Genomic DNA, 27155 nt, shown 5'->3' on the forward strand with positions numbered 1-27155 from the left:
AATCCGCACTTGGGATGGGCGCCCAGCATCCACTACGGACTATGAGAAATAGAATTATCGGTAAGTAAATTCTTATTTTCTCTGACGTCCTAGTGGATGCTGGGGACTCCGAAAGGACCATGGGGATTATACCAAAGCTCCCAAACGGGCGGGAGAGTGCGGATGACTCTGCAGCGCCGAATGAGAGAACTCCAGGTCCTCCTCAGCCAGGGTATCAAATTTGTAGAATTTAGCAAACGTGTTTGCCCCTGACCAAGTAGCTGCTCGGCAAAGTTGTAAAGCCGAGACCCCTCGGGCAGCCGCCCAAGATGAGCCCACTTTCCGTGTGGAATGGGCTTTTACAGATTTTGGCTGTGGCAGGCCTGCCACAGAATGTGCAAGCTGAATTGTACTACAAATCCAACGAGCAATAGTCTGCTTAGAAGCAGGAGCACCCAGCTTGTTGGGTGCATACAGGATAAACAGCGAGTCAGATTTTCTGACTCCAGCCGTCCTGGAAACATATATTTTCAGGGCCCTGACTACGTCCAGCAACTTGGAATCCTCCAAGTCCCTAGTAGCCGCAGGCACCACAATAGGCTGGTTTAAGTGAAATGCTGAAACCACCTTAGGGAGAAATTGAGGACGAGTCCTCAATTCTGCCCTGTCCGTATGAAAAATTAGGTAAGGGCTTTTATAGGATAAAGCCGCCAATTCTGAGACACGCCTGGCTGAGGCCAGGGCTAACAGCATTACCACTTTCCATGTGAGATATTTTAAGTCCACAGTGGTGAGTGGTTCAAACCAATGTGATTTTAGGAACCCCAAAACTACATTGAGATCCCAAGGTGCCACTGGAGGCACAAAAGGAGGCTGTATATGCAGTACTCCCTTGACAAACGTCTGGACTTCAGGAACTGAAGCTAGTTCTTTTTGGAAGAATATTGACAGGGCCGAAATTTGAACCTTAATGGACCCTAATTTTAGGCCCATAGATAGTCCTGTTTGCAGGAAATGCAGGAAACGACCCAGTTGAAATTCCTCTGTAGGGGCCTTCCTGGCCTCACACCACGCAACATATTTACGCCAAATACGGTGATAATGTTGCACAGTTACATCCTTCCTGGCTTTGATCAGGGTAGGGATGACTTCATCCGGAATGCCTTTTTCCTTCAGGATCCGGCGTTCAACCGCCACGCCGTCAAACGCAGCCGCGGTAAGTCTTGGAACAGACATGGTCCCTGCTGGAGCAGGTCCTTTCTTAGAGGTAGAGGCCACGGGTCTTCCGTGAGCATCTCTTGAAGTTCCGGGTACCAAGTCCTTCTTGGCCAATCCGGAGCCACGAGTATAGTCCTTACTCCTCTTCTTCTTATGATTCTCAGTACCTTGGGTATGAGAGGCAGAGGAGGGAACACATACACTGACTGGTACACCCACGGTGTTACCAGAGCGTCCACAGCTATTGCCTGAGGGTCCCTTGACCTGGCGCAATATCTGTCCAGTTTTTTGTTGAGGCGGGACGCCATCATGTCCACCTTTGGTTTTTCCCAACGGTTCACAATCATGTGGAAGACTTCTGGGTGAAGTCCCCACTCCCCCGGGTGGAGATCGTGTCTGCTGAGGAAGTTTGCTTCCCAGTTGTCCACTCCCGGAATGAACACTGCTGACAGTGCTATCACATGATTTTCCGCCCAGCGAAGAATCCTTGCAACTTCCGTCATTGCCCTCCTGCTTCTTGTGCCGCCCTGTCTGTTTACGTGGGCGACTGCCGTGATGTTGTCCGACTGGATCAGCACCGGCTGACCCTGAAGCAGAGGCCTTGCCTGACTTAGGGCATTGTAAATGGCCCTTAGTTCCAGGATATTTATGTGAAGTGACGTCTCCATGCTTGACCACAAGCCCTGGAAATTTCTTCCCTGTGTGACTGCTCCCCAGCCTCTCAGGCTGGGATCCGTGGTCACCAGGACCCAGTCCTGAATGCCGAATCTGCGGCCCTCTAGAAGATGAGCACTCTGCAACCACCACAGGAGAGACACCCTTGTCCTTGGAGACAGGGTTATCCGCTGATGCATTTGAAGATGCGATCCGGACCATTTGTCCAGCAGATCCCACTGAAAAGTTCTTGCGTGGAATCTTCAGAATCATCCCTAGGAACAGCAGACGTGTCGTCGGAATCAGCTGCGATTTTGGAATATTTAGAATCCATCCGTGCTGTCGTAGTACTACTTGAGATAGTGCTACTCCGACCTCTAACTGTTCTCTGGACCTTGCCCTTATCAGGAGATCGTCCAAGTAAGGGATAATTAAGACGCCTTTTCTTCGAAGAAGAATCATCATTTCGGCCATTACCTTGGTAAAGACCCGGGGTGCCGTGGACAATCCAAACGGCAGCGTCTGAAACTGATAGTGACAGTTCTGTACCACAAACCTGAGGTACCCTTGGTGAGAAGGGCAAATTGGGACATGGAGGTAAGCATCCTTGATGTCCAGAGACACCATATAGTCCCCTTCTTCCAGGTTCGCTATCACTGCTCTGAGTGATTCCATCTTGAATTTGAACCTTTGTATGTAAGTGTTCAAGGATTTCAGATTTAAAATAGGTCTCACCGAGCCGTCCGGCTTCGGTACCACAAACAGCGTGGAATAATACCCCTTTCCCTGTTGTAGGAGGGGTACCTTGATTATCACCTGCTGGGAATACAGCTTGTGAATGGCTTCCAATACCGCCTCCCTGTCGGGGGGAGACGTTGGTAAAGCAGACTTCAGGAACCGGCGAGGGGGAGACGTCTTGAATTCCAATTTGTACCCCTGAGATACTACCTGCAGGATCCAGGGGTCCACTTGCGAGTGAGCCCACTGCGCGCTGAAATTCTTGAGACGGGCCCCCACCGTGCCTGAGTCCGCTTGTAAGGCCCCAGCGTCATGCTGAGGACTTGGCAGAAGCGGGGGAGGGCTTCTGTTCCTGGGAAGAGGCTGTCTGCTGCAGTCTTTTTCCCCTTCCTCTGCCCCGGGGCAGATACGAGTGGCCTTTTGCCCGCTTGCCCTTATGGGGACGAAAGGACTGAGCCTGAAAAGACGGTGTCTTTTTTTTGCTGAGAGGTGACCTGGGGTAAAAAGGTGGATTTCCCAGCCGTTGCCGTGGCCACCAGGTCCGATAGACCGACCCCAAATAACTCCTCCCCTTTATACGGCAATACTTCCATATGCCGTTTGGAATCCGCATCACCTGACCACTGTCGCGTCCATAACCCTCTTCTGGCAGAAATGGACAGCGCACTTACTCTTGATGCCAGAGTGCAAATATCCCTCTGTGCATCTCTCATATATAGAAATGCATCCTTTAAATGCTCTATAGTCAATAATATATTGTCCCTGTCCAGGGTATCAATATTTTCAGTCAGGGAATCCGACCAAGCCACCCCAGCACTGCACATCCAGGCTGAGGCGATTGCTGGTCGCAGTATAATACCAGTATGTGTGTATATACTTTTTAGGATATTTTCCAGCTTCCTATCAGCTGGTTCCTTGAGGGCGGCCGTATCAGGAGACGGTAACGCCATTTGTTTTGATAAGCGTGTGAGCGCCTTATCCACCCTAGGGGGTGTTTCCCAACGCGCCCTAACCTCTGGCGGGAAAGGGTATAATGCCAATAATTTTTTAGAAATTAGCAGTTTTTTATCGGGGGAAACCCACGCTTCATCACACACCTCATTTAATTCATCTGATTCAGGAAAAACTACGGGTAGTTTTTTCACACCCCACATAATACCCTTTTATGTGGTACTTGTAGTATCAGAAATGTTCAAAACCTCCTTTATTGCCGTGATCATGTAACGTGTGGCCCTACTGGAAAATACGTTTGTTTCCTCACCGTCGACACTGGAGTCAGTGTCCGTGTCTGGGTCTGTGTCGACCACCTGAGGTAACGGGCGCTTTAGAGCCCCTGACGGTGTTTGAGACGCCTGTACAGGTATTAACTGATTTGCCGGCTGTCTCATGTCGTCAACAGTCTTTTGTAAAGTGCTGACACTATCACGTAATTCCTTCCATAAGACCATCCAGTCAGGTGTCGACTCCCTAGGGGGTGACATCACTAATACAGGCAATTGCTCCGCCTCCATACCATTTTCCTTCTCATACATGTCGACACAACGTACCGACACACAGCACACACACAGGGAATGCTCTGATAGAGGACAGGACCCCACTAGCCCTTTGGGGAGACAGAGGGAGAGTTTGCCAGCACACACCAGAGCGCTATATATATACAGGGATAACCTTATATAAGTGTTTTTCCCTTATATAGCTGCTGTATAGATTCATCTGCCAATTTAGTGCCCCCCCTCTCTTGTTTTACCCTGTTTCTGTAGTGCAGGACTGCAGGGGAGAGTCAGGGAGCTTCCCTCCAACGGAGCTGTGAGGAAAAATGGCGCCAGTGTGCTGAGGAGATAGGCTCCGCCCCCTTCTCGGCGGCCGTTCTCCCGCTTTTTTATGGAAAAACAGGCATGAGTTAAATGCATCCATATAGCCCAGGAGCTATATGTGATGCATTTTTTGCCCCCTAAGGTGTTTATATTGCGTCTCAGGGCGCCCCCACCCAGCGCCCTGCACCCTCAGTGACCGGAGTGTGAAGTGTGCTGAGAGCAATGGCGCACAGCTGCGGTGCTGTGCGCTACCTTATTGAAGACAGGACGTCTTCTGCCGCCGATTTTTCCAGACCTCTTCTGCTCTTCTGGCTCTGTAAGGGGGACGGCGTCGCGGCTCTAGGACCCATCCATGGCTGGGCCTGTGATCGTCCCTCTGGAGCTAATGTCCAGTAGCCTAAGAAGCCCAATCCACTCTGCACGCAGGTGAGTTCGCTTCTTCTCCCCTTAGTCCCTCGATGCAGTGAGCCTGTTGCCAGCAGGTCTCACTGAAAATAAAAAACCTAAAACTAAACTTTTTTCTAAGCAGCTCAGGAGAGCCACCTAGACTGCACCCTTCTCGTTCGGGCACAAAAATCTAACTGAGGCTTGGAGGAGGGTCATAGGGGGAGGAGCCAGTGCACACCAGGTAGTCTTAAAGCTTTTACTTTTGTGCCCAGTCTCCTGCGGAGCCGCTATTCCCCATGGTCCTTTCGGAGTCCCCAGCATCCACTAGGACGTCAGAGAAATAGAGATTCTAAGCAATACTTACTAAATAAAGCTCGGTGCATAAGTAACATTTATGCTCACTAACCACATCTTTGAAATACATACAGCACTTATCAGCATATTCTGTTGTGCTTTACAATTGGGAACAAAACAGTGATATTACAAGACTGAGTAATAACAAAAAGGTAAGAGGGCCCTGCCCGCAAGTTTACAATTTGTAATGAAATAGGGATTAGGCACGAGGATAAGTGCCACATATATAAATGAGTCCAGGTCGATTGCAGAGGTTCTTGGTGGACTATATGATCCAGATCGTCATCCCTGGCCCATGGCATGCCAAACTATGGGGTGTATTCATACTTCCCAACATGACCCTTTCCAGGAGGGACAGAATGCTCTGCTCCTGGACTTCCCTGTTAATGTATGATTGCCATTACCTGTGCTGAAACACCTTTCTTATCCATGAACCTGTTTAACACAGGTGATGGCAATCATACATTAAGAAAAAAGCCCAGATGCAGAATATTGTGTCCCTCCTAGAGAGGGTCATGTTGGGTGGTATGTGTAATTACAGTACACAGAAATACCCCACCCCCACCGCCTTGGAAACAACATATTACATAGAATTATCCCACCGCAAACCACATAGTACACAGAAATACCCCACCCCCACCCTACTGCAAGCCACATATTACACAGAAATACCCCACCACAAACCACATAGTACACAGAAATACCCCACCCCACTGAAAACCACATATTTCACAGAAATACCCCACCCCACTGCAAAACACATATTACACAGAAAATAAGAATTTACTCACCGGTAATTCTATTTCTTGTAGTCCGTAGTGGATGCTGGGTACTCCGTAAGGACCATGGGGTATAGACGGGCTCCGCAGGAGACTGGGCACTCTTAAAAGAAAGATTAGGTACTATATCTGGTGTGCACTGGCTCCTCCCTCTATGCCCCTCCTCCAGACCTCAGTTAGGGAAACTGTGCCCGGAAGAGCTGACATTACTAGGAAAGGATTTGGAATCCAGGGTAAGACTCATACCAGCCACACCAATCACACCGTACAACTCGTGATAACTATACCCAGTTAACAGTATGAACAATAACTGAGCCTCTCTCAACAGATGGCTCATACAATAACCCTTTAGTTAAGCAATAACTATATACATGTATTGCAGAGAGTCCGCACTTGGGACGGGCTCCCAGCATCCACTACTTACTACGAGAAATAGAATTACCGGTGAGTAAATTCTTATTTTCTCTGACGTCCTAGTGGATGCTGGGTACTCCGTAAGGACCATGGGGATTATACCAAAGCTCCCAAACGGGCGGGAGAGTGCGGATGACTCTGCAGCACCGAATGAGCAAACTCAAGGTCCTCCTCAGCCAGGTTATCAAACTTGTAGAATTTTGCAAAAGTGTTTGAACCCGACCAAGTAGCAGCTCGGCAAAGTTGTAAAGCCGAGACCCCTCGGGCAGCCGCCCAAGAAGAGCCCACCTTCCTCGTGGAATGGGCTTTTACTAATTTAGGATGCGGCAGTCCAGCCGCAGAATGTGCAAGCTGAATCGTGCTACAGATCCAGTGAGCAATAGTCTGCTTTGAAGCAGGAGCACCCAGCTTGTTGGGTGCATGCAGGATAAAGAGCGAGTCAGTTTTTCTGACTCTAGCCGTCCTGGAAACAAAGTTTCAGGGCCCGGACTACGTCCAGCAACTTGGAATCCTCCAAGTCCCTAGTAGCCGCAGGCACCACAATAGGTTGGTTCAAATGAAACGATGATACCACCTTAGGGAGAAATTGGGGACGAGTCTTCCATTCTGCCCTTTCCATATGGAAGATCAGATATGGGCTTTTACATGACAAAGCCGCCAATTCTGACACACGCCTAGTCCAAGCTAAGGCCAAAAGCATGACCACTTTCCACGTGAGATATTTTAGCTCCACGGTCTTAAGTGGCTCAAACCAGTGGGATTTTAGGAATCCAACACACGTTAAGATCCCAAGGTGCCACTGGAGGCACAAAAGGGGCTGAATATGCAGCACCCCTGTAACAACATCCGAACTTCAGGCAGTGAAGCCAGTTCTTTTTGAGAGAAAAAGGGATAGGGCCGAAATCTTGGCCTTTATGGATCCTAATTTTAGGCCCATAGTCACTCCTGACTGTAGGAAGTGCAGGAATCGACCCCCCTGGAATTCCTCTGTAGGGCCTTCCCGGCCACACACCAAGCAACCTATTTTCGCCATATACAGTGAAAAAGTCTTGCTGTCACGTCTTTCCTAGCCTTTATCAGCGTAGGAATAACTGCATCCGGAATGCCCTTTTCCGCTAGGATCCGGCGTTCAACCGCCATGCCGTCCAACGCAGCCGCGGTAAGTCTTGGATCAGACAGGGTCCCTGTTGCAACATGTCCTGACTGAGAGGCAGAGGCCATGGGTCCTCTGAGAGCATTTCTTGCAGTTCCGGGTACCGAGTCCTTCTTGGCCAATCCGAAGCAAAGAATATTGTTCACACTCCTCCGTTTATTACAATTCTCAGCCCTTGGGTCTGAGAGGAAGAGGAGGGAATATATAGACCGACTGGAACACCCACGGTGTTACTAGTGCGACCACAGCTATCGCCTGAGAGTCCCTTGACCCAGCGTAAAACCTTTTTTATCTTTTTATTGAGGTGGGACGCCATGTAGTCCACCTGAGGCAGTTTCCATCAATTTGCAAAACTGCGTGAAGACTTCCTGATGAAGTCACCACTTTCCCGGGTGGAGGTCGTGTCCACTCCCGGAATGAACACTGCTGACAGTGCGCTTACTTGATTCTCCGCCCAGCGAAGAATTCTGGTGGCTTCTACCCTCGCCACCCTGCTCCTTGTGCCGCCCTGGCGGTTTACATGAGCCCCTGCGGTCTGACTCGATCAGAACCGGTTGGTCGCGAAGCAGGAACTCCGCTTGACTTAGGGCGTTGTATATGGCCCTTAGTTCCAGGATATTGATGTGAAGGCAAGTCTGTTGGCTTGACCACAAACCTTGGAATTTTCTTCCCTGTGTAACTGCCCCCCCACCCTCGGAGGCTTGCATCCGTGGTCACCAGGACCAAGTCCTGAATGCCGAATCTGCGGCCCTCGAGAAGGTGAGCACTCCGCAGCCACCACAGGAGAGACACCCTGGCCCTGGGGGATAGGGTGATTAACCGATGCATCTGAAGATGTGATCTGGACCACTTGTCCAGTAAGTTCCATTGTCCTTGCATGGAACCAGCCAAAGGGGATGGCCTCGTATGATGCCATCATCCTTCCTAGGACTCGAGTGCAGTGATGCACTGACACCTGTTTTGGTTTTCAATGGATTCCTGACCAGTGTCATGAGCTCCTGAGCTCTCTCTATCGGGAGATAAACCCTCTTCTGGTCTGTGTCTAGGATCATGCCTAGGCGAGGCAGATGAGCTGTAGGAACCAACTGCGACTTCGGAATATATAGAATCCAGTCGTGTTGACGTTTCACTTCCAGAGAAGGTGATACGAAGTCCAGCAATGGCTCTCTTGATCTCGCTTTTATGAGGAGATCATCCAAGTATGTGATAATAGTGACACCTTGCTTACGCAGGAGCACCATCATATCCGCCATTACCTTGGTGAAATTGGTAATGACAATCCCGTACCGCAATTCTGAGGTACGCCTGATGAGGTGGATAAATGGGGACACGAAGGTATGCATCCCTTATGTCCCGATTCATTTCAGGCTTGCAATGACCGCTCTTAGCGATTCCATCTTGAACCTGAACCTTTTCAGGTATATGTTCAGGGATTTTAATACAATATGGGTCTAACCGAACCGTCTGGTTTCGGGATTATAACATGGTCGAATAATAACACCCTCTTGTTGAAGGAGGGGACCCTTGACCACCACCTGTTGAAGATACAATTTACGAATTGCAGTTAACACTGGCTCCCTCTCTTGGGGGGAAGCCCGCCGGGTCCTCGGTGAGGGGGCATCTCACAGTCCAGCCTGTATCCCTGCGATACAATTTCTATTGCCCAGGGATCTAACAGGGAGTGAACCCACTTGTGGCTGAACTTATGAAGGCGTGTCCCCACCGGGCCTAGCTCCGCCTGTGAAGCCCTAGCGACATGCGGTGGATTTTTGTAGAGGCCGGGGAGGACTTCTGTTCCTGGGGACTAGCTGTGTTGTACAGCTTCTTTCCTCTGCCCCCGGCTCTGACAAGAAAGGACGCACCTCAGACTTTCTTGTTTCTTTATTCGAAAAGCTGCATTTAATAATGTCGTGCTTTCCTAGGCTGTGCAGGAATATAAGGCAAAATATCAGAATTACCAGCTATAGCTGTGGAGACCAGGCCCGAGAACCTTTCTCTACACAATCCTCAGCCTTCCATATGCCTCTTAAGTCGGCATCATCTGTCCAATGTATATTCTACAGGACACGTCAAGCAGAAATCGACATAGCTTTTGTCTCTAGGACCCAGTATACTCATGTCCCTTTGGGCATGCTTTATAATTATATATCTATCACTTAAGACAGCATCTTAAAATATTTATATGCATACTAGGGTCTCAATCTCTGCTGATAAGGTACCTGTCCACGCTGCCACAGCGCTATAAACCCATGCCGACACAATCGCCGGTCTGGGTAGTATACTAGAATGTGCACACTATCTGCAGGATCCCTGAGAATAGCTAGTGCAAACAGGACACCCAAGGGAAAGATTCCCAACACATCCTGGCCCTAGTAGGGAAAGGATACAGCCTGAGAATTCTCTTGTGGGAAGCTGCCGTCTCTTGTCTGGAGATTCCCGCTCTTTTTCCTCATGAGAGGAGGGAAATTTACCTCAGCATTCTTCCCCTTAACATGTGTACTCTCGTGTCAGGGACAGATGAGTCATCAGTGATATGCAAATCATCTTTTATTCTAATAATCATATATTAAATATCTTTTAGCCCTCTTGGCTGTAACTTTGCATTATCGTAGTCGACAGTTGAGTTAAACTCCGTGTCGATACTTTGTTATTTTGGATAGTGAACATAGAGAGACTCTGAAGGACTCTGTGACATAGGGACAGACCAGGGTAGATTTCCTTTCTGTTCCCTAACCTTTTGTGCAATCATTTTACCTCAGCACTTACACATATCCAAACAGGTGTCGGCGTTGTCGACGGAGACACCCTCCCACACACATATCCGCTCTATCACCTCCTTAGAGGAGCATTCTACCACAGACATGTCGACACACGCGTACCGACACACCACACACACAGGGGATGCTCTATTTGAAGACAGTTCCCCCACCAGGCCCTTTGGAGAGACAGAGAGAGAGTATGCCAGCACACACCACAGCGCTATATAATACAGGGATGTACACTATACTGAGTGATTTTTCCCCTATAGCAGCTTATATACACAGTTTTGCGCCTAAATTTATGTGCCCCCCCTCTCTTTTTTACCCTTTGTGTACCAGGATACTGCAGGGGAGAGCCTGGGGAGCTTCCTTCCAGCTGAGCTGTGAAGAGAAAATGGCGCCGGTGTGCTGAGGAAGAAGGCCCGGCCCCCTCAGCGGCGGGCTTCTGTCCTTTTATGTACTTTAATGGCGGGGGTTAATGCACATATACAGTTTATCAGACTGTATTATGTGCTTTACGCCAAGTAAGGTAATCTAATTGCTGCCCTGCACCCATCAGTGACCGGAGTGTGTGGTGTGCTAAGGGAGCAATGGCGCACAGCTGCAGTGCTGTGCGCTACCTTAATGAAGACCGGAGTCTTCAGCCGCCGATTTCCAACTTCTCTTCGTTCTTCTGGCTCTGCAAGGGGGACGGCGGCGCGGCTCCGGGACCGGACGACCGAGGACTGGGCCTGTGTTCGATCCCTCTGGAGCTAATGGTGTCCAGTAGCCTTAGAAGCCCAAGCTAGCTGCAAGCAGGTAGGGTCGCTTCTCTCCCCTCAGTCCCTCGTAGCAGTGAGTCTGTTGCCAGCAGATCTCACTGAAATTATAAAACCTAACAAATACTTTCTTTTCTAGGAAGCTCAGGAGAGCCCCTAGGGTGCATCCAGCTCTGGCCGGGCACAGATTCTAACTGAGGTCTGGAGGAGGGGCATAGAGGGAGGAGCCAGTGCACACCAGATATAGTACCTAATCTTTCTTTTAAGAGTGCCCAGTCTCCTGCGGAGCCCGTCTATACCCCATGGTCCTTACGGAGTACCCAGCATCCACTAGGACGTCAGAGAAATACCCCACCCCATCGCAAACCACATATTGCACAGAAATACCCCACCCCCACCCCACTGCAAACAACATATTACACAGAAATACCCCACCCCACCCCACCCCACTGCAAACCCCTTATTACACAGAAATACTGCACCCCACCCTACTGCAAACCACATATTATATAGAAATACCCCACTGCAAACCACATATTACACTGAAATACCCCACCCTACTGCAAACCACATTTCTCTATCGTCCTAGTGGATGCTGGGGTTCCTGAAAGGACCATGGGGAATAGCGGCTCCGCAGGAGACAGGGCACAAAAAGTAAAGCTTTAGGATCAGGTGGTGTGCACTGGCTCCTCCCCCTATGACCCTCCTCCAAGCCTCAGTTAGATTTTTGTGCCCGGCCGAGAAGGGTGCAATCTAGGTGGCTCTCCTAAAGAGCTGCTTAGAAAAGTTTAGCTTAGGTTTTTTATTTTACAGTGAGTCCTGCTGGCAACAGGATCACTGCAACGAGGGACTTAGGGGAGAAGAAGTGAACTCACCTGCGTGCAGGATGGATTGGCTTCTTTGGCTACTGGACATTAGCTCCAGAGGGACGATCACAGGTACAGCCTGGATGGTCACCGGAGCCTCGCCGCCGGCCCCCTTGCAGATGCTGAAACAAGAAGAAGGTCCAGAATCGGCGGCATGAAGACTCCTCAGTCTTCTTAAGGTAGCGCACAGCACTGCAGCTGTGCGCCATTTCCTCTCAGCACACTTCACACGGCAGTCACTGAGGGTGCAGGGCGCTGGAAGGGGGGCGCCCTGGGAGGCAATGAAAACCTATTTTTGGCTAAAAATACCTCACATATAGCCTCCGGGGGCTATATGGAGATATTTAACCCCTGCCAGAATCCGTTAAGAGCGGGAGACGAGGCCGCCGAAAAAGGGGCGGGGCCTATCTCCTCAGCACACAGCGCCATTTTCCCTCACAGAAAGGCTGGAGGGAAGGCTCCCAGGCTCTCCCCTGCACTGCACTACAGAAACAGGGTTAAAACAGAGAGGGGGGGCACTAATTTGGCGTTAGAAATATATAAAAAAGATGCTATAAGGGAAAACACTTATATAAGGTTGTCCCTATATAATTATAGCGTTTTTGGTGTGTGCTGGCAAACTCTCCCTCTGTCTCTCCAAAGGGCTAGTAGGTCCTGTCCTCTATCAGAGCATTCCCTGTGTGTGTGCTGTGTGTCGGTACGTGTGTGTCGACATGTATGAGGACGATGTTGGTGAGGAGGCGGAGCAATTGCCTGTAATGGTGATGTCACTCTCTAGGGAGTCGACACCGGAATGGATGGCTTATTTAGGGAATTACGTGATAATGTCAACACGCGGCAAGGTCGGTTGACGACATGAGACGGCCGACAAACAATAGTACCGGTCCAGACGTCTCAAAAACACCGTCAGGGGTTTTAAAACGCCCGTTTACTTTAGTCGGTCGACACAGACACAGACAGGGACACTGAATCCAGTGTCGACGGTGAATAAACAAACGTATTCCTTATTAGGGCCACACGTTAAGGGCAATGAAGGAGGTGTTACATATTTCTGATACTACAAGTACCACAAAAGAGGGTATTATGTGGGATGTGAAAAAACTACCGTAGTTTTTCCTGAATCAGATAAATTAAATGAAGTGTGTGATGATGCGTGGGTTCCCCCCGATAGAAAATATGGGTGGTATACCCTTTCCCGCCAGAAGTTAGGGCGCGTTGGGAAACACCCCTTAGGGTGGATAAGGCGCTCACACGCTTATCAGAACAAGTGGCGGTACCGTCTATAGATAGGGCCGTCCTCAAGGAGCCAGCTGACAGGAGGCTGAAAAATATCCTAAAAAGTATATACACACATACTGGTGTTATACTGCGACCAGCGATCGCCTCAGCCTGGATGTGCAGCGCTGGGGTGGCTTGGTCGGATTCCCTGACTGAAAATATTGATACCCTTGACAGGGACAGTATTTTATTGACTATAGAGCATTTAAAGGATGCATTTCTATATATGCGAGATGTACAGAGGGATATTTGCACTCTGGCATCAAGAGTAAGTGCGATGTCCATATCTGCCAGAAGATGTTTATGGACACGACAGTGGTCAGGTGATGCAGATTCCAAACGGCACAAAGGTGTATTGCCGTATAAAGGAAGAGGAGTTATTTGGGGTCGGTCCATCGGACCTGGTGGCCACGGCAACTGCTGGAAAATCCACCGTTTTTTACCCTAAGTCACATCTCTGCAGAAAAAGACACCGTCTTTTCAGCTTCAGTCCTTTCGTCCCTATAAGAGTCATATCTGCCCAGGGATAGAGGAAAGGGAAGAAGACTGCAGCAGGCAGCCCATTCCCAGGAACAGAAGCGTTCCACCGCTTCTGACAAGCTCTCAGCATGACGCTGAGACCGTACAGGACCCCTGGATCCTACAAGTAGTATCCCAGGGGTACAGATTGGAATGTCGAGACGTTTCCCCTGCGCAGGCTCCTGAAGTCTGCTTTACCAAGGTCTCCCTCCGACAAGGAGGCAGTATGGGAAAAAATTCACGAGCTGTATTCCCAGCAGGTGATAATTAAATTACCCCTCCTACAACAAGAAAAGGGGTATTATTCCACACTATATTGTGGTACTGAAGCCAGAAGGCTAGGTGAGACCTATTCTAAATCTAAAAAAATTTGAACACTTACAAAGGTTCAAATCAAGATGGAGTCACTCAGAGCAGTGATAACGAACCGGGAAGAAGGGGACTATATGGTGTCCCGAGACATCAGGGATGCTTACCTCCATGTCCCAAATTTGCCCTTATCACTAAGGGTACCTCAGGTTCGTGGTACAGAACTGTCACTATCAGTTTCAGACGCTGCCGTTTGGATTGTCCACGGCACCCCGGGTCTTTACCAAGGTAATGGCCGAAATGATTGTTCTTCTTCGAAGAAAAGGCGTCTTAATTATCCCTTACTTGGACGATCTCCTGATAAGGGCAAAGTCCAGGGAACAGTTGGAGGTCGGAGTAGCATGATCCCGACAACAAGTCTCCTGTGCTTAGGGATGATTCTGGACACAGTCCAGAAAAAGGTGTTTCTCCCGGAAGAGAAAGCCAGGGAGTTATCCGAGCTAGTCAGGAACCTCCTAAAATCAGTGCATCATTGCACAAGGGCCATGGTAAAAAAATGGTGACTTCCTTCGAAGCAATTCCAGTCGGCAGATTTCATGCAAGAACTTTTCAGTGGGATCTGCTGGACAAATGGTCCGGATCGCATCTTCAGATGCATCAGCGGATAACCCTATATCCAAGGACAAGGGTGTCTCTCCTGTGGTGGTTACAGAGTGCTCATCTTCTAGAGGGCCGCAGATTCGGCATTCAGTTTTGGATGTTGGTGACCACGGAGGCCAGCCCGAGAGGCTGGGGAGCAGTCACACAAGGAAAAAATTTCCAGGGAGTGTGATCAAGTCTGGAGATTTTTCTCCACATAAATATAGCTAAGGGTAAATTTATAATGCTCTAAGCTTAGCAAGACCTCTGCTTCAAGGTCAGCCGGTATTGATCCAGTGGGATAAAACATCACGGCAGTCGCCCACGTAAATAGACAGGGCGGCACAAGAAGCAGGAGGGCAGTGGCAAAAACTGCAAGGACTTTTCGCTGGGCGGAAAATCATGTGATAGCACTGTCAGCAGTGTTTCATTCCGGGAATGGAAACTGGGAAGCAGACTTCCTCAGTAGGCACGACCTCCACCCGGCAGAGTGGGAACTTCATGGGGAAGTTTTCCACATGATTGTAAACCGTTGGGAATTACCAAAGGTGGACATGATGGCGTCCCGTCTGAACAAAAAACGGGACAGGTATTGCGCCAGGTTAAGAGACCCTCAGGCAATAGCTGTGGACGTTCTGGTAACACCGTGGGTGTACCAGTCGGTGTATGTGTTCCATCCTCTGCTTTTCATACCTAAGGTACTGAGAATTATAAGACGTAGAGGAGTAAGAACTATACTCATGGCTCCGGATTGGCCAAGAAGGACTTGGTACCCGGAACTTCAAGAGATGCTCACAGAGGACTTATGGCCTCTGCCGCTAAGAAGGGACTTGTTTCAGCAAGTACCATGTCTGTTCCAAGACTTACCGCAGCTGCGTTTGACGGCATGGCGGTGGAACGCCGGATCCTAAGGGAAAAGGCATTCAGGAAGAGGTCATTCCTACCCTGGTCAAAGCCAGAAAGGAGGTGACCGCACAACATTATCACCACATGTGGCGAAAATATGTTGCGTGGTGTGAGGCCAGGAAGGCCCCACGAAGAAATTTCAACTCGGTCGATTCCTGCATTTCCTGCAAACAGGAGTGTCTATGGGCCTCAAATTGGGGTCCATTAAGGTTCAAATTTCGGCCCTGTCGATTTTTCTTCCAAAAAGAATTGGCTTCAGTTCCTGAAGTCCAGAAGTTTGTCAAGGGAGTATTGCATATACAACCCCCTTTTGTGCCTCCAGTGGCACTGTGGGATCTCAACGTAGTTCTGGGATTCCTCAAATCACATTGGTTTAAAACCAGTCAAATCTGTGGATTTGAAGCATCTCACATGAAAAGTGAACATGCTCTTGGACCTGGCCTGGACCAGGCGAGTGTCAAATTGGTGGGTTTTTTCTCAAAAAAGCCCATATCTGTTTGTCCATTCGGACAGGGCAGAGCTGCGGACTCGTCCCCAGTTCTCTCCCTAAGGTGGTGTCAGTGTTTCACCTGAACCAGCTTATTGTGGTGTCTTGCGCCTACTAGGGACTTGGAGGACTCCAAGTTGCTAGATGTGGTCAGGGCCCTGAAAATATAGGTTCCAGGACGGCTGGAGTCAGGAAAACTGACTTGCTGTTATCCTGTATGCACCCAACAAACTGGGTGCTCTTGCTTCTAAGCAGACTTTTGCTAGTTGGATGTGTAATACAATTCAGCTTGCACATTCTGTGGCAGGCCTGCCACAGCCAAAATATGTAAATGCCCATTCCACAAGGAAGGTGGGCTCATCTTGGGCGGCTGCCCGAGGGGTCTCGGCTTTACAACTTTGCCGAGCGGCTATTTAGTCAGGGGCAAACACGTTTGTAAAATCCTACAAATTTGATAACCTGGCTAAGGAGGACCTGGAGTTCTCTCATTCGGTGCTGCAGAGTCATCCGCACTCTCCCGCCCGTTTGGGAGCTTTGGTATAATCCCCATGGTCCTTTCAGGAACCCCAGCATCCACTAGGACGATAGAGAAAATAAGAATTTACTTACCGATAATTCTATTTCTCGGAGTCCGTAGTGGATGCTGGGCGCCCATCCCAAGTGCGGATTATCTGCAATACTTGTACATAGTTACAAAAATCGGGTTATTATTGTTGTGAGCCATCTTTCAGAGGCTCCGCTGTTATCATACTGTTAACTGGGTTCAGATCACAGGTTGTACAGTGTGATTGGTGTGGCTGGTATGAGTCTTACCCGGGATTCATAAATCCTTCCTTATTGTGTACGCTCGTCCGGGCACAGTATCCTAACTGAGGCTTGGAGGAGGGTCATAGGGGGAGGAGCCAGTGCACACCACCTGATCCTAAAGCTTTACTTTTTGTGCCCTGTCTCCTGCAGAGCCGCTATTCCCCATGGTCCTTTCAGGAACCCCAGCATCCACTACGGACTCCGAGAAATAGAATTATCGGTAAGTAAATTCTTATTATTAAACAGAAATACCCCACCCCACTACAAACCACATATTTCACAGAAATACCCCACCCCACTGCAAAACACATATTACACAGAAATACCCCACCCCCACCCCACTGCAAACTACATATTTCACAGAAATACCCCCACCCCACTGCAAAACACATATTACACAGAAATACTGCACCCTACCCTACTGCAAACCACATATTATATAGAAATACCCCACTGCAAACCACATATTACACTGAAATACTGTGCACACCCCACTGCAAATCACATATTACACAGAAATACCACACCCCACCCTACTGCAAACCACATATTACACAGAATTACTCCACCCTACTGCAAACTACATATTAAACAGAAATACCCCACCCCACTGCAAACCACATATTTCACAGAAATACCCCACCACACTGCAAACCACATATTACAAAGAAATACCCCACCCCACTGCAAACCACATATTATATAAAAATACCCCACCGCAAACCACATAATACACTGGAATACCCCACCCTACTGCAAACCACATATTACACAGAAATACCCCACCCCCACCCCACTGCAAAACACATATTACACAGAAATACCCCACCCCACTGCAAACCACATATTATATAGAAATACCCCACTGCAAACCACATGTTACACTGAAATACCCCACCCTACTGCAAACCACATATTACACAGAAATACCCCACATCCACCCTACTGCAAACCACATATTACACAGAAATAACCCACCCCCACCCCACTGCAAACCACATATTACACAGAAATAACCCACCCCCACCCCACTGCAAACCACATATTACACAGAAATACCCCTCCCCCACCCCACTGCAAATCACATATTACACAGAAATACTCCACCCCACTGCAAACCACATATTAAACAGAAATACCCCACCCCCACCCCACTGCAAACTACATATTACACAGAAATACTGTACCCCAACCCTACTGCAAACCACATATTATATAGAAATACCCCACTGTAAACTACATATTACACTGAAATACCACACCCCACTGCAAACCACATATTACACAGAAATACCCCACCCCACCCTACTGCAAACCACATATTACACAGAAATACTCCACCCTACTGCAAACCACATATTAAACAGAAATACCCCACCCCACTGCAAACCACATATTTCACAGAAATACCCCACTGCAAGCCACATAGTACACCGAAATACCCCACCTCACTGCAAACCACATATTACACAGAAATACCCCACCCCCACCCCACTGCAAACCCCATATTATATAGAAATACCCCACTGCAAACCATATGTTACACTGAAATACCCCACCCTACTGCAAACCACATATTGCACAAAAATACCCCACCCCTACTCTACTGCAAACCACATATTACACAGAAATACCCCACCCACTGCAAACCACATATTACACAGAAATACCCCACATCCACCCTACTGCAAACCACATATTACACAGAAATAACCCACCCCCACCCCACTGCAAACCACATATTACACAGAAATACCCCTCCCCCACCCCACTGCAAATCACATATTACACAGAAATACCCCACCCTACTGCAAACCACATATTAAACAGAAATACCCCACCCCCACCCCACTGCAAACTACATATTACACAGAAATACTGCACCCCACCCTACTGAAAACCACATATTATATAGAAATACCCCACTGCAAACCACATATTACACTGAAATACCACACCCCACTGCAAACCACATATTACACAGAAATACCCCACCCCACCCTACTGCAAACCACATATTACACAGAAATACTCCACCCTACTGCAAACCACATATTTCACAGAAATACCCCACCACACTGCAAACCACATATTACACAGAAATACCCCACCCCACCCCACTGCAAACCACATATTACACAGAAATACCCCACCCCACTGCAAACCACATATTATATAAAAATACCCCACCCCAAACCACATAACACACTGGAATACCCCACCCTACTGCAAACCACATATTACACAGAAATACCCCACTGCAAGCCACATAGTACACAGAAATACCCCACCTCACTGCAAACCACATATTACACAGAAATACCCCACCCCCACCCCACTGCATACCACATATTACACAGAAATACCCCAACCCCACTGCAAACCACATATTATATAGAAATACCGCATTGCAAACCACATGTTACACTGAAATACCCCACCCTACTGCAAACCACATATTGCACAAAAAACCCCCACCCTACTACAAACCACATATTACACAGAAATACCCCACCGCAAACCACATAGTACACAGAAATAACCCAGACCACTACAAACTACATATTGCACAGGAATACCCCAGCCCACTGCAAACCACATATTACACAGAAATACCCCACCCTACTGCAAACCACATATTACACACAGTGGCGTAAGTTCGTCCCAGTCGCCCGGAGGCATGATACATTTTGGTGCCCCCCTACACATACACACACATACCATATGTAGCTGTCCCGCACCCAGGGTGAACAGTAGAAGGGTGCTCAGGTACCTTTCCCAATAGTAATATAGATACACATAGAAAGTGGACGCACTCCAAGTCAGTCATTACAATAAAACAGACACCAGCATACCATTATAGTACACCTACAGTGCTCCCTCACCCACCAGGTCTCCATGGAGATGCTTTGGCGCATCGGTGTGCCAATATAATTAGTGTTCACTGTAGTATTTTTTTTTTAGGGCAGGGTGCTGATCACGGGGAGGGCACATTTTTCATTCGTGAGGGTAAATTTTTAAGTTAAATGGGCAAACTTAGGTACATACTATAATGCTTGGTGCTCCCATTCCTATGGGCAAAACATGGACAGTGCGCACCGAAGGTGCGCAGCAAAAATCTAGGGGCGTTGTTTCGTGGGGAAGGGGCGTGGCCACATAATAGTGTAAATTCACATTACACCACACGGTAGTGCCCCTAATACACATTGCACCAGTTAGAACCTCCTATACACACTGCGCCAGGTAGAGGCTAGAGCACGTTATACATATTGCGCCAGATAGAGCACATTATACACATTGCGCCAGATAGAGCACATTATACACATTGCGCCAGATAGAGCACATTATACATATTGCGCCAGATAGAGCACATTATACACATTGCGTCAGGTAGGGAGCACTGAAGCACATTGCACCAGGTAGAGAGCACTGAGGAACACTGCACCAGGTAGAGAGCACTGAGGCACACTGCACCAGGTAGAGAGCACTGAGGCACACTGCACCAGGTAGAGAGCACTGAGGCACACTGCACCAGGTAGAGAGCACTGAGGCACACTGCACCAGGTAGAGAGCACTGAGGCACACTGCACCAGGTAGAGAGCACTGAGGCACACTGCACCAGGTAGAGAGCACTGAGGCACACTGCACCAGGTAGGGAGCACTGAGGCACACTGCACCAGGTAGGGAGCACTGAGGCACACTGCACCAGGTAGAGAGCACTGAGGCACACTGCACCAGGTAGAGAGCACTGAGGCACACTGCACCAGGTAGGGAGCACTCAGGCACACTGCACCAGGTAGGGAGCACTCAGGCACACTGCACCAGGTAGGGAGCACTCAGGCACACTGCACCAGGTAGGGAGCACTGAGGCACACTGCACCAGGTAGAGAGCACTGAGGCACACTGCACCAGGTAGAGAGCACTGAGGCACACTGCACCAGGTAGGGAGCACTGAGGCACACTGCACCAGGTAGGGAGCACTCAGGCACACTGCACCAGGTAGGGAGCACTCAGGCACACTGCACCAGGTAGGGAGCACTCAGGCACACTGCACCAGGTAGGGAGCACTAATGGCACACTGCACCAGGTAGGGAGCACTGAGGCACACTGCACCAGGTAGAGCACTGAGGCACACTGCACCAGGTAGAGAGCACTGAGGCACACTGCACCAGGTAGAAAGCACTGAGATTAATGTTTACAGCTGCAAAATACTTACAAGGTTAATTTAGCCCAGGGGGACTCTCATGTACGTACCGGGTCCGGCGGCGCACGGCTGGATCCGGCGACGTGGCGGGGTCCGGCAGGCAGCAAACGGCGGGGCGGCAGGGCGCACAAAAACGGGCAGGGCGGGATTCAGCTGTCTAAAAAAGGGGCAGACACCTAGCGTGAACACTAGATATATATTAAAAAAAAGACAAACGCCTCATTCACTTAAACACACGTCTCACTTAAACACACACGCCTCTCACTTACATACACCTCTCACTTACACACACCTCTCACACACGTGCCTCTCACTTACACACACCTCTCACATACACATGCCTCTCACATACACGTGCCTCTCATATACACATGCCTCTCACTTACATACACATGCCTCTCACTTATAGGCCCTACACACATAGCGATTTCACTGCACGATATGAACGATCTTGTTCATTAATGAACGAGATAACGTTCATATCGTGCAGTGTGGAGTCCCCAGCGATGAACGATGCGCGACCCCGCGCTCGTTCATCGCTGGGGCCATGTCGGCTGTGCATGCCGGCCAATATGGACGAGATCGTCCATATTTGCCTGCAAGTCTACGGAGCCGGGTGACGGGGGGAGTGAAGAAACTTCACTCCCCCCGTCACTGCCCCCCCGCCGCTGGGTCGCTCGTCGGCCGTCGGGCACCTCGGCGGCGCATCGCCGAGTGTGTAGGGCCCCTTACATACACATGCCTCTCACACACACACACATGCCTCTCACTTACATACACATGCCTCCCACTTACATACACATGCCTCTCTCACACACACACACACACACACACACACACACACATGCCTCTCACTTACATACACATGCCTCCCACTTACATACACATACATGCCTCTCACACACATGCCACTCTCACACACATCACACACACACATGCCTCTTTTACTTGAATGTACAACTTTCCTTAAAAACACACACACCTCACTTAAAAACAAGCACACACAAAACACAGTACTTCCCCCCAAATACACCTCTCCCCCACCCCCCACACAGTGCCTACCTTTGGCTATCATCCAGAGCATGGAGGAGCAGAGAGTTCTGAGCTTCCCTCGGCTGGCTTACTAAGGGCCCGGGAGGAGCTGTGCTCTGGAGCTCCCCCTAGCTGCAGCCAGTGCCATCTCTCTCTACAGGAGGCAGCTTCCGTGTCACTGACACAGCTCCTCCATCTGCAATAGCAGCGCAGTCCTCAGGCTGCGGGAGACAGTGGAGGAGATGCGCCCCCTTGTGGCCAGGAGCCCGGCGGCAGCCGACTCCACTGCCTCCCACAGTTCCGCCCCTGATTACACAGAAATACCCCCCCCTACTGCAAACCACATATTACACAGAAATACCCCACCCACTGCAAACCACATATTACACAGAAATACCCCACACCCACCCTACTGCAAACCACATATTACACAGAAATAACGCACCCCACTGCAAACCACATATTACACAGAAAGAACCCTCCCCCACCCCATCGCAAACCACATATTACACAGAAATACCCCACCCCACTGCAAACCACATATTACACAGAAATACCCCAACCCCACTGCAAACCACATATTACACAGAAATACCCCACTGCACCCTACTGCAAACCACATATTAGACAAAAATACCCCTCCCCCACCCTACTGCAAATCACATATTACACAGAAATACCCCACTGCACCCTACTGTAAACCACATATTACACAGAAATACCCCACCTTACTGCAAACCACATATTACATAGAAATACCCCACCACAACCCAACTGCAAAATACCCCAACCTTCCCGCAAACCAAATATTACACAGAAATAATCCTAACTGCCAGACAACTTTTGCATTGGAATTATACCATTTGGCAGTCATATATTGCACAATTAATTTTCCCACAAACTGAAAGCCACCTAGTGCACAGAAATCCCCTTACTGCCAGCCACCTGGTACACAGGCACAACCAACTACCTGCCAGCTGTTGTAGAGATTAACACCCCCCCACCACCACCCCAACTTCCAGTAACCTAATTTTCAGCAATTTAGCATTCCACTGAACCTTCTAGCACTTTCATGTTGCTCACTTAGTGTTCCCTGGTAATGAAAGCCCAAATGTATTAAAGGGGGTACTCACGGAGAGATCCATGCTTAAAATCTAAGCAATCTGACTAGATTGCTTAGATTTTAAGCATGATCACTCCGTGTGTAGCCCCCACAGCGATAGCGATGCACACATTGCTATCGCCGGTGCTAGATTGAGCCTGCATGCAGGCCAATCTAGCACGTCGCTCATTTCACCCGCTGGGCGAAATGAGCGGCCCCCAGTCCTCCCCCGCATCGCTCAGCCAGCACACATCGCGCTGTGCTGAGCGGCGGGAGAGATGTCTGCTGAGCGGTTCGCTCAGCACACATCTCTCCCGTGTATATGGGCCTTAAGCCTTAAAAAGTGATAAAGTAGAGAGTGATAAAGAGTGATAAAGTACCAGCTTCCTAACTGCTGTGTTACAGGCTGTGTTTGAAAAATGAGTTAGGAGCTGATTGGCTGGTACTTTATCTCTCTTTATCACTCTCTACTCTGTCACTGTTTAAGGCTTGATACATTTGGGCCTAAATCCTGAGTAAGCGCTCATTTGTGCCAAATAACCCCAAAGGCAATGTGAAAACACAGGGATTATAAAGCGGTTTTATGGGTTATACATGCTTGTGACCATGGAAAGGTGTGGTGGATAACAGTGGAAGTTATCTAAAAGATGTCTGGTTTCTGACAAATAATTTGAAAGTGAATCACTTTAAAACTGTAAAATACCCTCAATCAACACACTCCACCTTTGTCTTACATCCTGTAGCCCAAGCCCACAAGCACTCATCTCTCCATGCATGATCCATAAATCTGGCTGACATAAAGCACCAATCGTCCTTCTCCTCTCACTTTGGCCTATGGTACCTACAACTAAAGGGCCCACAATATCCCTGTTTCTCCTGCTCCTAGGCTGCCACCCACTTAGCAGAGGATACTAAGAACTAAGATCAGCTAATGTCCCTACGTGTGAGTCACAGAACAGCTAGGTCTCATTTCCTGCCCAAGCTACATCAGCATCACAACAACTTAATGGAGTTTCTGCATAGTTCACTGTGTACATTATAAAATGAATGTTTATCCAAACACTTCCCCATACACGTACACATAAAATATTACGTTTAACAGAACATAAATAAAATGTATAATTATACTGTACATATCTAATACAGACATTAAGAGATGTGCCTTGCCATTCTGTTACCAAGCAACACAGCACTCTCCTTATTCCATATGCTGACCATCAGCATTTATTTCTGTATTGGGCACTGTATGTAATACATCATTTGATTGTAATCATTATTATCTCTACCAAAAATGTAAATACCACCAATTTATACATTTGTACAATTTATTTTCAAATTCAGTTTACTTCATAATGCTGCCCCCTAAACTTTACTGCCTGAGGCAACTGCCTACGTGTTATTGTTAGAGGAATAGCCTTGAATATACTGCACAATTACATGCACATACAGTATATAACTTGTACATATATAATATAATCAGTAAATTACATTTAAATGTGTTAAGACATACTGTACATACCATATATAACATTAAAATATGCTATTTACATCCTGTATATCAAAATAAAACACACACACACACACACACACACTAAATAAATAAATAAATATAGAATTTACAATTGTTACTTTGTATTTACAGCTATACACTAAAAGAAGGGATATCATACAGTACATAATCATTCATCCTTACCTGATAAGCATCTAGCTGTTCATCAGTAAATATAGTTTGCTTATTGCCCATGATAACTGAGGGTTCCTTGGTCTCCTGAAATGCATCACACAGGGAGGAGCAGGATGGATATCTAGTGTATGCATTGGCATTTACACGGAGGCAGCTAGGGCAGTAGGGGAAAGAGGCTGCATCAGGATCCTTGCTTGGTCAGTGCAGGGATGGGATTAAAAGAAGGACTTCAAGAAGCATCCATTAGGTGCAATACAGATCGTCCTAGGTCTGAAATTCACTGCAAATGCTCGAAAAGCAATGATTGTGGCTAACACTGGATTTCCTGCGAGCAGCTTGCCGTCTCCAGCAGTCAGTGCATGTTTAATGGGCTTATTATTCCTGCATCATCAATAGGGACAAGACACTCCCTCTAAATTGTTACATCTCAGATATGTACCAAGAGCCACTAGGGGGCGCACACCATCGTATGCTTACAGAGCTGCTGCCCAATGAGGACAGCTGACAAATATAAATATGATGGGACATTCTCATATCGTATCCTACCTATCTATCTATCTATCTATCTATCTATCTATCTATATATTAAATAATACAGACTGGAAAGGGTTCCTCTTTCATAAAATTATTTCGTTCTGAAGTAACATAGAAAGTTTGTTATAGCAATTACCAACATGTAATTGGCAATATTTTTACGTGTTCTTACTCAATAGCTAGAATTTAATTTGAAGAGAATTAGAAAATAAGACTGACATTTATTGTTTACAGTTTGCAGTAATTGATGTACATGTTATACTCAGTAAAGTGGTAGCTGATCCACAAACTTGGATCCCTATTATTCATTAAGCAACATATTTCTGGAGTCCGTTATCTTCCAGCTTCTAACAATAACTAGCACTGTGGCAGATCTAATGGAATCACTGGGGGAACACTGCACAAGCTGTTGCTTAGTAAATCACTAATATTTTACTGGATTGCAGTATTATTACACTACCACAGCACATGGTCAAACTTACACATGGAGAGCTATTATACAGTATATAATGGAAAACAGGAAGACAAACATGCTAAACTAATCATTTCCATGTATTATTTCTTTATTGTATTACATTTATTATTTTTACATAAACCTGAAATCAAACAATCCAGGAACAATTAAATAAAAAAACCCTAACAGGCTAACTACCATGGAATAGTTGATAAGCATTAATACCAGGGCCGGCTCCAGGCATGTTCGAATAGAGCGACCGCGCAGGGCGCCACCCTTAATGAGTGCTGCCATATTCGAACCTGGAGCCGGCCCTGTGCAGCATTACCCGGCCTTGAACTCTTGTGTGCGCTATGCACGCTGAGCGGCGCCGGTGTCTAACGTCAGATGCCGGCGCAGCGCGCATAGCGCACACAAGCGCTTTGGAGGCCGCCCATCCGTCCGCCCGCCTGCCCGCCCGCACCCGGACCCGCCCTTCTGCACTTGCAGACAGCAGCACTCCTCCCCCTCCCAGCGCCGCAGGTGTTTTTTTTTGGGGGGGGGGGGGGGGGGGTCATTTATGGATGGCACTGTGTGGGATCATATCTGCACTGTGGGGGCATGGCACTGTGTGGGGTCATATCTGCACTGTGGGGGCATTTATCTGGCACTGTGGGGGCATTTATCTGGCACTGTGGGGGCATTTATGTATCTGGCACTGTCGGGGCATTTATGTACCTTGCACTGTGGGGGCATTTATTTATCTGGCACTGTGGGGGCATATCTGGCACTGTGGGGGCATTTCTGTATCTGGCACTGTAGGGGCATTTATGTATCTGGAACTGTGGGGACATATCTGGCACTGTGGGGGCATTTATGTATCTGGCACTGTGGGGGCGTATCTGGCACTGTGGTGGCATATCTGGCACTGTGGGGGCATTTCTGTATCTGGCACTGTAGGGGCATTTATGTATCTGGCACTGTGGGGGCATTTATCTGACACTGTGGGGGCATTTATCTGGCACTGTGGGGGCATATCTGACACTGTGGGGGCATTTCTGTATCTGGCACTGTAGGAAGATTTTTGTATCTGGAACTGTGGGGACATATCTGGCACTGTGGGGGCATTTATGTATCTGTCACTGTGGGGGCATATCTGGCACTGTGGGGGCATTTCTGTATCTGGCACTGTAGGGGCATTTATGTATCTGGCACTGTGGGGGCACTTATCTGGCACTGTGGGGGCATTTCTGTATCTGGCACTGTCGGGGCATTTATGTATCTGGAACTGTGGGGACATATCTGGCACTGTGGGGGCATTTCTGTATCTGGCACTGTAGGGGCATTT

At 48.3% G+C, this 27155-nt stretch overlaps 1 protein-coding gene across 1 annotated transcript in view; it reads right to left on the bottom strand.

Moving 5' to 3' along the window:
- CIB2 (calcium and integrin binding family member 2) overlaps positions 1-25236 on the bottom strand; it is a 184591-nt gene extending 159355 nt beyond the window's left edge. The window contains exon 1 of the mRNA XM_063926554.1: positions 24850-25236. Within this exon, the coding sequence (XP_063782624.1) occupies positions 24850-24900 (51 nt within the window). The 5' untranslated portion in view covers positions 24901-25236. The remainder of the gene's footprint in view (positions 1-24849) is intronic.
- Positions 25237-27155: the final 1919 nt, after the last annotated feature.

This window comes from Pseudophryne corroboree, chromosome 6 (assembly GCF_028390025.1).
Source record: "Pseudophryne corroboree isolate aPseCor3 chromosome 6, aPseCor3.hap2, whole genome shotgun sequence".
In the NCBI taxonomy this organism is placed as follows: Eukaryota; Metazoa; Chordata; class Amphibia; order Anura; family Myobatrachidae; genus Pseudophryne; species Pseudophryne corroboree.